The following is a 15066-nucleotide window of genomic DNA, read 5'->3' as shown; positions in this document are numbered from 1 at the left end:
ACTTACGATTTCTTTTCAGTTTGGTCAATCAAAATGTACAGTTTTTTCTGACTCTGTGTACGCCACGCCACGACAACACCTTTAATATCTCTTCAAAATATGTGAATGGCGTCTTCCGGTGCCTCTCTAGTAGAAATGAGTCTGCCTGTTGTCTGTTGTCTTATCATAAATAACTAGCAATGTAAGAACATCTAAAGTAATCTAAAAATAGTCTTAATTGGCCTCTAATCATCCACTAAACTGTTTCGAGTGAGTCCACCAAAACGCTTTCTTTCATTTATATTTCATTTCATAAAAACCCGAAATAAAATCAAGATATTCTTAAAAATTATTACACGTTTCTTAGAAATCCCCCTACATTTTCATTAATTTCTGATTAAAAAAAAGCTATAAGAGAAAAATATGGCCAGAAAACAGTTTTTTAATCAATCTCTAGAGATGTTCGAAAAAAAATACGAGCCAAATTGAAACAACTTCCGCCACGCAGAACACAGTCATTTGTCTTAATAAAAGTCGCAGCCGATTTTTCAGACCATTTACCATTCGCCAGTAGCCGTTCGGTACTCATCTCGCCTAAGTTAGTGAGCTTGACTGTCAAAAATATTCAAAAACATTTCCACACCCATCCATAACCAGTGAAAAGGGTGTGACAACCGCAGAAGCGGCAACAAAAAAAATTTAAGTAATATTCGCCCGATGTTGTGTACGCCACGCCACGACATGCCACTCATCATAATTCATAGAGTCTGCAGGCCGTTGCCCAAACACCACCCTTCTGCTTTCTTCGTTTCTGTCTTTTTTTAGACTCGCTGTGACAGCCGACGCGCCCACTCGTTAAAGAACGACGGGTGCCTGCTAGCGAATACTAAATCTTACATAGCGAACGCCGTAAATTTTGAAAGTTTTTTTCAATTTTCTTTTAACGGCACTTCACATGCGGCTAAACGGGTGGACGCACATCGCCCACACTCGCTGACAAATACAACTACAAATTGCCAGCAGGACTGTCAGCTTGGCTGCCGGCGAACAGCCACATTCTTTCGTGCCACTCAATCACTGCTCTCGCAGAGCGAGCGGCTGGGGAGGAGCATCAGCAGTGGCGGGTGAACGCGCTGCCGCCTGTCTGCTTGCTATAATTAAGATTAAGGATAAGAAATAAGAAGGATTTCCGGACGACTTTAAGAGCTAAGCGGCAAAGCGGTTTAAATGTGCCCGAACCGTGGTGGGAGTAACTCGGTAAGTTGGTCTGTGTTGATGATGACTTTTACTACATTTCTTATTGTTGTTGTTGGCATTCCATATAGCGCGTGAGCACTTGGTTTGAGGACTTCGGTGACGAGACGGACTTAGGGTGTGCTATGACGTCTGTAAAAATACAGAAATCTCAAGCAATTGTAGAGCCTCTTCCTCTACTCCAGCTCTATTCCTTTCTATCTCTCTCTTCGTTTCATTGTCTTTATCAGTTGACTGCGCGCATAAATGGAGCGTGTCAACCAGAGTCGTTTAAGGCATTGCATTGTCCGCTGCGTACATTAAAGTCGAAATAAAGCTGAAGTTGAGGAATTTTGTGGTGGCAAAAGCAACAGTTGGCCGTTGCGAAAGCAGGGTAGATGAGAGCAAGATTTCCTCCGTAGTTAAATAAAGAAAATTTACTTAAAATCACTGACTCATCCCTTTTATTCAATTTACTTTCCATCGAAGCGCATTTTTCCGATTTTCACGTGACTAATTGAATTCCATAAAATGCTGGAGCAAACACCCAACATGCCAACGTTTAAGGTGGAGAGTGGCACTGCCAGTGCCAATTTTCATTTTTCCACAGGTGGTTGGCCCGTGTCGTCCGTAACGAGGTGTCTGGAGTACGTGTGTAACTTATGATGTGTGGACTGTTGCATATGCTGAAATATGCTAGTGAGAAGTTGACAGATGAGTCGAGTTAGTATGAACTTGTTTGCAATCTTGGCAAAACAAAAAAATTATTTTCGCTATTTAAGATTACAAAGCAGATGACTTTCTTCTATTTCCTTTATTCAAATATCACCTTCATGGAGGTCGTTATAGGTTCATAGAGACCGTAACAAAATGTTCTTTAACAGTGGTATACGGAATTTGTCTTATATCTGTGATAGAACTTCAACAGATGATAGAAGGAGAGTTCAAAAATATCTCTTTGTTATACAAAAACAAAAACAAAACCCGGAATTGGTTCCTGATTTTCTCATTTCTTAATCATTAAGATTCAATTGTGTCGTTTTCTTCTTCTTTGGCGTTACAACTGTGGGGTGATCTGGGACGCGAACACAAAACGAGCGTTTCGCTAGAACCGTCGAGACCACAGTTCGTGGCTCCATATTCTTCAGTCCTCATTGCTCATGCGGACGGCTGTAACCTAGCACAGAACAGTTCTCTTTTTCTTCTTTCTTGCAAGCGCATACATCGCTTGGTGTCAAACGGCACGGAGGGGTCCTTCCCGACCCTGACGGAGCTTTCATTATTGGTCAACGGCAGTTTACACATCCGTATTAGTTTTGCGGGGATACTAAATTCAGACATAGCGTCATAAAGGCAGCTCCTTTTCGTGCTGTGAAGATTTGGCGCATGGTGAATATCTGATCAGTTGTTGACTTTCCATTCCTGAAACCACGCTGATAAGGTACAATCAGTTTGTTGACGGTGGGATTTAATTTTTCACACAATACGCTCGATAAAACCTTATATTCGATGTTGGGAAGGCTTATCCCACAGTGGTCTTCCTTTTTGTGGAACAGACTCCAAATGCTTCCTCATCTCCGTGCGGTATCGTTCAAGTTTTCGCGACGTATACTAGGATTTCTTCCTATTATTTTTGATAAGATACTTATAGACCGTAATTTGTTTGGTCTCAATTGCCTGTCGATCCCAAAGTAGTACCTGTTAGTAAGAATTATTCTACGTTCGATGACCAGGAATAATAAATTGTTAGTGGTATTTATGCTGGTTCAGAGATAGAAAAAACTCTTCACTTTTTCACATACATTCAACAGTAACATGTGGACTTCGCGGGGAATCTTTGTACGTGGCCACAGGTACTTTGGCTTGACCCGTTCTTTAGAGAATTCTTTTCGAGCCGCAAAATGTCCACAGCACTTATTTCTCTTAAATGAAATGATAGGTCTCACGTTGAAGAGTTCAAATAGTTGAGCGTCCACTGTACATGCTACTTCATATGCCACAAATAATCACAATCATATACATACATATGTGCGTACACACACATACTCACATGCTCTGCTCTGCCATTTTTTATGCAAAAAGTGCGCGAGCAAAAGTTGTTTGTGCAACGCTGTTAAGTGCATTAAGATGTTCTCACTGAAATCGCATATTTTCTGCATTGTTAAAAATAAATTCGCACCTCAGCACACAAGGCGCATACCACTGCCGCCATATGAATGCATTTACATCTGTATGTATGAGTATGTGTGACAATGGTGCAACAGCTAGCAGAAGGCAACGCACTTACCGGTCCAACCAGCCGGCAGCTTTACTAACTATATTCATATATAAACCTTGCTCGCACGAGAGCTCGTAGACATATTTATATATATACACACAAATATATATAAATGTATATATGTATAAATATGTCGAGAACAGGTGAAAGTATATGTATGTATGTAATGATTTTTTTTCCGCAGGAGCCAAAGCCAGAGCCAGACTGAAACACTCATCTTTATGCGCGAGAAAATGAGTGCAGTTTTATATACATATGTGCATGTGTGTGTATATATGTACATATCTGTATCTTTATATGTAGGTGTGTATAAGAATGTGTACTCTTAATAAAATTTTTAAACGTTAATGAACTCGTTGGATGCTCACTTGTGAAGTTATATACTCTCATACATATGTATATACATATTGTACATATGTAGCTCACGCATTCGCCATCCAGCAACAACAACAACAATAAGGAGTAACAATTTGCCAGTATTGAAATTTCGTTAAGTGCACATTATTGCCACATTTAAACGAAGTGCAACGAAATAGGCTGCGAAAGGTTCATATTTTCGCCGCTCGTTGCTTTCTTTTTATTGCCGGAAGAAGTGAATCACGGTTCATTTGCTTTGAACTTATGACACAACAATCTCATTTTCATCTGCAGTTGAGATGGGTTTTTAAATATATGAAATATTACGCTTAAAAGAGCCGAAAGCCGTTTTTTTATTAGTAAGTAAGTAATAGGCTTATTGTAATTCCTGAGAAATTTCAATATAAATTTCGAAACTATTATTTTGAGAGTCCTTGAACTACAATTCCACAGAGCAGTAATGTCTTATGCGTACAGCAGACGTTCCATTACCCGACAGTGAGGAAGTTCGAATAGCAACTTCTTTTCTGAAGAACAACAAAGCGGTGGAAAACTGTGGACTGTCTGCCGAGCTATTCAAACAGGGTGGCAGGGAGCTGATAAAGAGCATGCACCAGTTTTTTTGTAGAATATGGTCGGGCGAAAACATGCCCGACAAGTGGAGATTAAAGGTGCTGTGCCCTATCGGCAAAAAGGGAGACTCGAAAATCTGCGCCAATTACCGTGGGAAAAGCCTCCTTAACATCGCATATAAGGTACTGTTTGAAAGTTTGAAACCCACCGTCAAAAAACTGACTGGACCTTATTAGTGTGGTTTTAGGCCTGGAAAATCAACAACTGATATTTACTATGCGGCTAATCTTGGAAAATAACCGAGAAAAGACCACCACTTCCTCGATTTCAAAACTGCTTTTGACAGCTCGAAAATGAGCTGCTCTTTTGACACTCTGTCTGAATTTTGTATACCCGCAAAACTAATACGGCTGTGTAAACTGACGTTGAGCAACACCAAAAACTCCGTCAGGATCGGGAAGGACCTCTCCGAGTTGTTCGATACCAAACGAGGTTTCAGACAAGGCGACTCCGTATCGTGCGACTTCTTCAATCTGTTGCTGGAGAGCTGAATAAATCAGGTACCATTTTCTATAAAAGTGTGCAGCTGCTGACGTATGCTGATGATATCGATATCATTGGTCTCAACACTCGCGCCTTTAGTTCTGCTTTCTCCAGACTGGATAAGGAAGCAAAGCAAATGGGTCTGGTGGTGAAAGAGGGAAAGACGATCTCCTGTCATCAAACAATCAGTTGTCGCACTTGCAACTAGGCTTCCACGTCACTGTTGAAAGTCATAACTTCGAAGTCATGGAAAATTTCATCTGTCTTAGAACCAGCATTAACAGCAACGACAGTATCAGCCTCGAAATCCAAGGCAGAATAACTGTTGCGAACAGGTGCTATATTAGACTGAGTAGGCAACTGAGAAGTAAATTCCTCTTTCGACGAACAAAAACCAACTCTACAGGTCACTCATTATTCCCGTCCTGCTATATAGTGCAGAGGCATGGACGATGACAACAACTGATGAGTCGATGTTACGAGTTTTCGAGAGAAAAGTTCTGCAATTTAATTGTGGTATTTTGCGCGTTGGTCATCGCGAATATCGCATTCGATGGAACGATGCGCTGTAAGAGATATGCGACGACATTGACATAGTCCAGCAATTAAAAGACAGCGGCTGCGCTGGCTAAGTTGTATCGAATGAACGAAAACACTCCAGCCCTAAAAATATTCCACACAATAACCGCCGGAGGAAGCAGAGAAAGAGGAGGACCTCCACTCCGTTGGAAAGACCCGGTTGAGAAAGACCTGGCTATCCTTGGAATCTTCAATTGGCGCAAAACAGTGAAAAAGAAGAATGACTGGCGCGTTGTTGTGAACTCGGCTATAATCGCGTAAGCGGTGTCTGCGCCAGAAAAGAATAAGAAGAATAACAATGAAAATAATTTTCAATTATTCGAGTAAAGATTGAAATAACTCCATTTCATAGAAAAATCTAATATCATTTCAACAAAATTTACTTTAGACTGTAACTCCTTAGAATGCTAAGCAACTCTGATAACTGACATAAAGTTTGCAACAGTATTGACTTTCGCAACACTTAACACTCCAGCATTAAGTTATAACCCAAACATATACCATAGTTCGTCGCTACTGATTTGGCTTTGAAGACACGTCCTTCGACTTACTCTTACAAGCTCGTTTCAAAAATTTAAACCATTATCAAGTTTTTGCTGGGATAACCAATAGACCATAATGCAATCGATTCGAGAAGAAACCAAAAAATTGCTTACTGGTGCTATTGACTCAAACATTTCGAAGTTGAATTATGTTTTGAATACTTCTATACTTTTGCTTGTAATCCGATAGCTCCCACTATGGAAGCTCCAAGTATGGCACTTAATCTTTGTAGAAAACAGATATGGTTGAGTGGTTTGAGTTGGGACTTCAAGTCTCCTGGTCTATAATATTTAGGAAATATTTGAAGCGAAACTGTTCAGAAATTACCACTGAATTTTCAATAGATATTCGACAACTAAGAAAAGTTTTGTAAGGTACTCAATTTATCGGAAAACATCAAGACATGAAGCCGTTGTAAAAGCATGGACTCATCGAAAACGTATCAAAGAAATATGTATATGTATAAGCTTCTAGTAAATTTATAGTGTTTTGTCATCCTTTGAGTTCAATAATAAAACCTAACATTTTTGACGCAAAAACAAGTTTTGTTCGTTGCAGAAACTTACAAAAACACCAACTTCCGCTTGTCAACAAAAACATAATGAAAGAAATGTCAGAAACAGTAACATTAGAGGATTTCGCTTTCAGCGAGATCGCAATCGGGACACGGAGAGCGCAATGCAAAGCTTGAGTAGCTTAGACTGACTTTGAGTTTATCTAAATACTCGTATCTAACGCAATTCGTATTTAAATGCAATTTTAGAAAATTCAACAGCAGACAACTGGCCCACACGCTTGCCTGCCCACTACCTTGCTTGCTTGAGTGAGTCGGAAAAGAAAATTCGCGGAGTTGTTAGTGAAACTTAGGTGCATCCGCTTTGCGGCCAATACCCCGGAAATGAAAGAGAAAATTATCGCTGTTTTAACAGCAACTTGAAAGGATTGAATGAGGGCAAGAACAAGCAGTGTAGAATATAAAAAATTAAAATAAAATAAATTTTCTAGCTAACGGTTTGCGAAGAAGTCAAAGAACTGCTTGCGTCGCGAAGCAAGGATTAGTGTTGCATAGTTACATATATATGTGTGTGTGCGGGTGTTGAAAGGAATTTTGAGCGGCAAGCGAATGAAAGAGACCGCAGACGCGCCGCCGACACATGGAAGGTTAAGAAATGCGCTAGCTGGAAGTTGACCCAAAAGTGAAGAAATAAATGAATAGGAAGAAGCCCGCTATGTAGTAAAGTGGCAAAGTGCCTTCGCCGTCGACGTTGTTGCACAGTCAGTGAAGCCATTAAAAGTGGCAGTTACAAGAAACAGATTAAGCAGTAAAAGTTTTAGACGGCCAATTGGCCGTCTGTTTTCGCCACAAACTAGGTTAGCTCGTTGGAACTTTCGTATTGTGCGAGGTTAGCGTATTTCAGGAAACTCGTAAATTAAATTGAATTTAGTCTTAGTACATAATATGTACTTGTATTAATGTTTTTTAAGAAGTATAAAAATTAAAATGGATACCATACTTTCAACGTTTAACTCGCACTTGCCTAAAACCAACAAATGATTAAGTAGAAGATCTCCAGTTTCCAATACATAAGTTAAAGCCTTAATATTTTGTGAAAAAGCTTAAATAAAGTTATGGTATAAGTAATACATTCAGGGTAAACCGGATAGGTCCACATAAAAGCGCAGTTTCGGAGGAACGCACCATGAGCCCACAGACCAGTGATCCATTAAAAAACAGCCACCAAACACACACTAATTTTGCATACGGATACAAAACTTCAAACGAACCTTCATGGATGGGTTTGTCCGGGTCAAATTTGATCCTCATCTCTAACGTCAAAAATGATAAAAATTATGACAACTTCTGGTTAAAGAAAGGCCTACATAACTGGCAATCAAGATTTTCATCCCAACATTAATGGTCAACTAGGTAGAAAAATTGCATGGATTGCTGATGCTACACTAAAGGTTAATGTAAATAGAAGATCACAGCCAAAATACTTTGGACAATTTCACTAACATCTTTCTTGTCTCTTTTGCTCTTTCTTACTCTGATATTCTTCCCACTTTCTCTCTCTCTCTCTCTCTCTCTCTCTCTATGTTGTGAGGTACTACTCATAGGAGAGAGGACTCGCATTGGCTTATGAAAATTAAGTTAATTCTAGAGAAGGAACTTAAACCTCTTAGTATGTTTCTAGAAGCAAACCGATCTGTTACCTTCATCCCTTGGTTCCAACTTAGTCAATACTTCCATCTATTGGATCTACGTTGGAATCACTTTAAGCGGTTTGGCCACTGGGTACAAATCATGTGCAGATTCATTTTCATTTCATTTCGTGATATAATCATTTTCTGCTTTCTGCAGACTGGATAAGAAAGCGACGCAAATGGGTCTGGTTGTGAACGAGGGCAAGACGAAATATCACATATAACAATAGTTGAGCCGGAGGTGGGCATATACGGATCCCTTAATTGAGATAGTCAAGCTATTTGCGAAAACTAGTGAACAACTTCCATAAGGACTAAAAAGTGGCCGATAATCAATGAGTCTCACCATCAACCAATACTGAATTAATTAGACATAAAATTAACGAAGTTCCTAAATGATTCCAAACAGCCGAATCATAAAACCATTCCCACGATAATTGGATCTAAGTAATCGGAACGGACCCGGATTTTTATCCGGCCAAGGACTGTCAATTTGGAACCATTTCTTGAAATAACTTCAGAAATATTTGCAGCAGCTACAACAACAACATTCGAATCATAAAACTACAAGGTGCTTTCCAAAGTAAGCAGGACTTTTTGAATCTAGCGCCTCCTGGTGGCGCCATCTATATGTCGGCTGGTGCGTTAGAATCTGCTATCTTTATCGATTGTCCAGTGAAAATTTCATTTCATCAATTGGAAGTGCAGTTATTGCGTTAAGTGCCAGTATGTTTGTGTTATCGGTGCGAAAATGAGAGCAGAGTGTGTGAGTGGTTTCAACGTTTTAAAAGTGGTCATGAGTATATAAATGACGATCAATATGTGGGCCAATCAAAATCCGTGAACACCGGAAATTCCATCGAAACTGTGCGTGAATTCAACGAAAATCAGCTGAAATCATCATTGAAATTCATGGAAATGGAATTGAACATCTCATAAACATCGATTTATTGCATTTTGACCGAACATTTGGGCTTACGAAAGGTGTGTGCACGGTTTGTTCCGCACCAATTGACTGACGACCAAAAACCGTCTGATCGATCGACGCTTGTGACTGATTATTTGACCAAAAATCACATTTTAACCATTAACTACTCTCCATATTCAACTGATATGGCACCGTGCGACTTCTTCCTTTTCGGAAAAATGCATTCGCCCCTGAAAAGAAAACGTTATCTAGACGTAGAGGCCATTCAAAAGGCCTGCACCGGCATACTGGCGGCCATACCGGACAACGAGCTAAAACACTCGTTCGACATGCTTTTGGAGCATGCAAAAAGCTGTATTGAAGCAAAAGGAGACTATTTTGAATAAAATAAATTGATTTTGCCGAAAACCCATTTGTGCTGTTGTTTTTTTTAAGTCCTGTTTACTTTGGAACGCTTCTTGTAAGCAAATGTTTCTTCTTTTCCAAAGGGATTCAATATTTCTCACTGGAAAACTCTTTAGGTTTCAGAGTGCTGTCGTATTTATTATTTTTCCATTATTATTTGCTAAGCTTTCGACTCACCCAAAGTCTGACTTAGAACAGTGCGTCCATCTTCGCCGTGGCAAGCGTTACGTGCATCAAAGGGATTTGTGAACTGCACGAAAGCGTAACCCTTATGCATCGATATGCCTGTAAGCAGACAATGAAAGTAAAAAAGTTATAAAACTTACATTACAAGAAATGCAATTAAATGTAATATTCACTCGCTCACACTCTCTGCCTGCACTTACCCGCCAACCGACCATAAATCTGGAACATACGTTCCACATCCGTTTTCGAGCACTGGAACGTATTCAAATTGCCCACAAAGATGCGCGAATTCACCGCCTGCGGATCCTGCGAGTTCGTCTGATTAGACAGCTTTGACAGCTTCATGGTGTCGCCGACGCTGAGGAAATGTGACGACGACGTCGTGTGATGCTTGTAGAAGCTGTTGGTGGGACTGCTGGCGGCGCTGTTGCTGCTGCTTAAGCTGTGGTTGGCCGTCAGAGCGGCTGCCTTGCTCGCGTATGCCAACGTCTCGGCGTCACAGGTGTGGCCGGCGGTGTAGGTGTGTGCGCCGCTGTGCGGGTGCGGTGAGTAGAGGTGAGTCGCCGGCGATGGCAGGAGCACAACCTTCTGCTGCGTATGCGGCTGCTGCTGCTGCTGCTGCTGCAACTGGTGCGGATGGTGGTTGTGCTCGGGGCACGTGGGCGCAAAATATAAAAACGCAATGATGAAAACTTAACGGTAAACCAGGCGAACGAAAAACGATGAAATTGTTGGAATTTCAAGTGTGCGTCACACAATTGTGCTTATGTATGTGTGTGTGTGTGTGTGTCCTTACGAAATTCCAATGCGCTGATGGATTTATTTCTGGAATTTCAACTTAAGTATTTTTTGCTCGTATTTCTTGGGACGAGACGAGCACTGGGCACCGGAGCTCAACAACCGCCCGCAGTATTACTGGAATAAAGCGCCTTAGCCCGTATAACCTAGGGCGTAACTGGCGCGCGTTATGCAACGAAGTGTTTGTGTGTGTGGCAGTTTTGGCCGAAGTTGTTTATTCTTTGTCGGCTTTCTGCTCAAACGCCTGGGATTAGGCTTGAGTACGTGCTAGTGCGCTTATTTGTTTGCGTAAATGATTTGCTGCCTTCGATCTCGCTGCTCTCTGCTTTTTGTTGTAGTTGAGTTTTTTTGCTCTTTTGCAGAATATACGCTCGCTGTGGCTGATTGGGAGGGTTACCGCATCGTTTGCGCGCCTGGCATTGTCCGGCAGCAAAGTTGCACAAACACTCTTACACAAACAAATGTATTTTTGCTGCTGTCGCTGTTGGTTACGTCGGCGACTTAACGTGGCTGATTGTTATTTTCGTTGTTGTTGTTGTTGTTGATGGCGTAACCGCAGTTATTGATAACAATCGGCGCACAAAAACCGTACACAATGGATTAAAAAATCTGCAAGCAGAAAAAAGATTACATGGAAAGTGAGTGGCAGAGGCTTATGAATCGGACTTCAAAAAAAATCAGTTAAATTGAGAATATGGATAAAAATGAACTGACAAGAAGATGTAAATAAGTCCATCATATAACAACAAGTTGCATTGTTTTGTATGCTTGTGAGTGTGTGTGTTTGTGTTGGTGCGCGGATTAACGTTGGCATTGTGATGTATGTATGTATGTGACTATGTTCATGTAAGCGTATAACCACCGCGCTCCTCACACTCGCTTTTACATTCTCTTGCATTTGCTCGTTTGTGCGCCTAAAAGCACACCATGCCATCACTCCACTTAGAGCGACGCGCATTTATATTCTCGCGCCGACTTGTCGGTTATAATTGATTTTTCGTATTAAAATGCGATTTTCAGCATTAAAAATATACAACACGAAATGCATGGAAATTCAATTAATTTAAGTAGCTTAAATTTTGATTGATTGTTTTTTATTAAAAGTGGACTTTGCGGCTGTGCGAAAGGGCGCTAAAGAACTTGTGCCGGAAGAAAAAATAATCATTTAAAAGGCAATTGTGAGTTTTCATCTCAATGGATTTTAACTTTTTTGTGGTGTAGTAAGAGGGAATTATGTACCAACGTGAAGCTTGAAGTTATGGAGTAACATCAGAAGGAGAGGCTGTTGGATTTTTGTGTTATCAATAAAACATTAATTGATACTTAAAAGGTCAAAGTATGCTTTGTACTGATTGCTAATCAGACCTTATTTCATAATGATTGAAAACGGGCATAAATTCCGTAGTAAGATGAGTTCTTAGCGATGCCACGTGGAGTCCAAAGGATTTGTAACCTTCATGAATCTGACATAAGTATGTTTAATGCTTGCATTTTAAGGGGCTAGGTTAGGTTAGACGGTTGATCTAAAATAGTATCCCACTTGAAAAACTGAGACAGCTGATACATTGTTATACCTAAATCATACTCAATGGTGGTAATGGTTCAAAAGATGCTAAAAAATCGCTCTAAGGCTGCTACAAAGTTGCTGAGGCGGCTAATATCTCTCCGGCCATTTCATTCGGTTAGCCGAGATGCTTGAAGCTCAGTCTTGTAAAAGTTTGACAATGGAAAATAAAACTTCTTCTATGCAACTACGATAGTTAACGTCCGATTGGACAAGGTTAATGTCCGGTATGTTTTACGTGAGTACCTGTCATCGATGACTTTACCTCACGATGCTCAAAGAAAATAAGATAAGATCAATATGATGCTTTGGACGGCGCCTTGAAAATGTAAGACATTTTACAGTATCAATTAGTAAGTAGTGTGGAATGAACACACTAAGTAGCTTGTTAGGGTTGGAGGCTCACCCAAAACCTCTGCTTTGGATCCGGCAGCCGGTTGCAATGTAACTCCACATTTAACTGGAAGTATTCGGGTATTGAACCACAACCACCGCGATATTCCCCGAAGGCCCATGCCGCATGAGTAGGTTGAAGCGAACTCCAAGGGCTTCTGCTCCGGTGGTACCAGAATTAAGTCTCCGGTCAGACTTCATAATCGAAACTACTACCACTTCAGCCTCCATACTGCTGGTGACCAGGAATTGAATCTCTACATCTCATCGAATACACACACCATTCACTCTGAACCTAACTTTGATCTTCAGCTAATTGTCTTCGCCGTCTAAATACTCCACGCGCAAACCTATCAAACAGCCCCAGTGGTTCGGTATTCAGACTAGTGGAGATAACACTACTAACGTCTAAACGTCCGTCGGTAAAGTTAATTCTAATACCTTCAATATCCCTGATGGCCGAGTACGTTGGGTACTCCGCCACCACAGAACCCAATCTTCATATCGCATCCCACACAAACACCCTGACCCATGGATAGGTGCCTCTGAAGCCGAAATATAGATGCATTGAGAGGTCCATGCCCGGTATGCAAGAAACCCAGACTGAACTGAACAGTCTGCGTTACCTTTGGAAAATGTTAATTAAGAACTTTAACGATGCGTCGAAATGAACTTTGCTAAGATCAGTGGGTCTCCTACGTTTCGCACTATGCCAGAAGAAGCTCACGCCACAGGTCCAGAGAACACAAGTGGACAGCTGAGATGCAATTCGATTTTAATTTAATTGATACAAATTGAGCTCTCTGGCGAGCTCATTGTCTTTGCAGTTTTCTGCGTTTGGTGCAAGCCGAAAATGCAGCGTTCATTAGAGCAGAGGTACGTGATTAAATTCTGTGAGAAACTCGGTAAATCCGCAACAGAGACGTTTGATAGGATCAAGCAGGCTTACCCAAATGTTGCTTTAGTAACAAATGATGTGTTTCGGTGGCACCAGGCCTTTTTGGAGGGCCCGGAAGAGGTCGCTGATGAAGACCGGAAGAATGAGCAAATCCAAAGTGAAAATGATGCTCATTGTCTTTTCTAACATCAATTTCATCGTCCACCATGAATTTGTTCCTTCTGGAAAAACCATCAACGCCAAGTTTTACGTAGAAGTCCTCAACAGACTCAAATGATGGATGAATCGGGTCTGACAAGACATTGCAGCCGATTGGAAGTTGCACCACGACAACGCCCCGGCTCACACCGCCTTGTGAACCTAACCAAGGCCGGCATCCCAACGCTTCCGCAGTCGCCCTACAGCATAGATGTGTACCGCCACCCCCCACGGATTTTTTTCTTGCCTGAAAAGGCCGATGAAAGGGGATCCAAGCAGCATGCACCACGGCTCTCAAGGCTATTCCGGAGAATGCCTTCCGTGACGCTTCCAATGCGTGGAAATCACGCTGTCAGTAATCTTTCAGAAAACAGCAGTTACTGTTCAGTTTTTAGATATCACGACAATGTTACATATTTTAGAAGTCTTGGAATATTCTTGATTTATCAGTGCAAGCTCATTCTAACCTAACTAAATTTCCCATTGAAGTTTAAAAAAATGTGTTAGAAATCAGAAATCGAGTGTGTAACCTCAGTTTTTCTACTAATCATTATAAACAATATTTGATATATGTAGAACGGAAGATGATGAGTGAAAAATTTAACTTTAATTTAAACTTTAAAGCTATTGTCCTAATTGGCCAGCTACATACATACATATTTAATATTAACATATATTAAATTCTCATTCTATATTTTAATAATGTCATCCATTATTTGACAGTCGTCATCTCGGGCAACTCTTATCTTAAACCGACTACTTTTCCAGCAAATCTATTGAAAGCATTACAAACTTGCCACTCCCCAGCAACCGCTGCTCAGCAACTGCTACTCAACCCTTCGGCCGCCTACAAAAACTACAAAAACATGGCTTTGTAATGAAAATGGAAATCTAAATAAAGCAAAGACACAACAAAGCATTCATTACAAGGACAATGGGACAAACAACTCACTGTCACTCAGCCAACCATGCAGCCAGGCTTGGCAAAGGCCCGCACGTCTATTGAGGCAGAGCGAGCTACGACGACAGTGTCAATGAAGAATAGAAATGTTTTTGCATAAAGTTGAGAATGCCGGTGGAAGACAGAAGGCGGGACTGTCGGTTGGTCTGTTGAGTTGAGTTGTAGATCTGTGTGTGTGTGTGTGTGTGTTTTTTTGTTTATGTATAGAGCTTGCAGAGTAGTGCACGAGGCATAATCACTAAAGCATTGAGCCATTCACTCACTCTTTCATTCATTCACTCATTCATCCATGCATTTATTTATCCATTCAGTCATTTATATGCGCTTCGACTCTGCAGTCACTCGCTGCTGCCGCTTTTGTTTGCTTATTCAGGCGCGTTTATTGTCATAAATATTTTCATTTCCGAAACAACGCGCAAACAAAAGCAACTTTGCCGCTTCGCTT

At 40.9% G+C, this 15066-nt stretch overlaps 1 protein-coding gene across 1 annotated transcript in view; it reads right to left on the bottom strand.

Moving 5' to 3' along the window:
- LOC120776683 (putative uncharacterized protein DDB_G0282129) overlaps positions 1 to 15066 on the bottom strand; it is a 102684-nt gene that overhangs the window by 27986 nt on the left and 59632 nt on the right. Inside the window, exons 3-4 of the mRNA XM_040107561.1 lie at positions 10010 to 11216; positions 9801 to 9908 (exon numbers count right to left, since the gene is read on the bottom strand). Coding sequence (XP_039963495.1) covers positions 9801 to 9908; positions 10010 to 10154 — 253 coding nt within the window. The 5' untranslated portion in view covers positions 10155 to 11216. The remainder of the gene's footprint in view (positions 1 to 9800; positions 9909 to 10009; positions 11217 to 15066) is intronic.

Source organism: Bactrocera tryoni, chromosome 5 (assembly GCF_016617805.1).
Source record: "Bactrocera tryoni isolate S06 chromosome 5, CSIRO_BtryS06_freeze2, whole genome shotgun sequence".
Classification (NCBI taxonomy): Eukaryota; Metazoa; Arthropoda; class Insecta; order Diptera; family Tephritidae; genus Bactrocera; species Bactrocera tryoni.
This window is presented reverse-complemented; position numbering and strand designations above follow the sequence as displayed.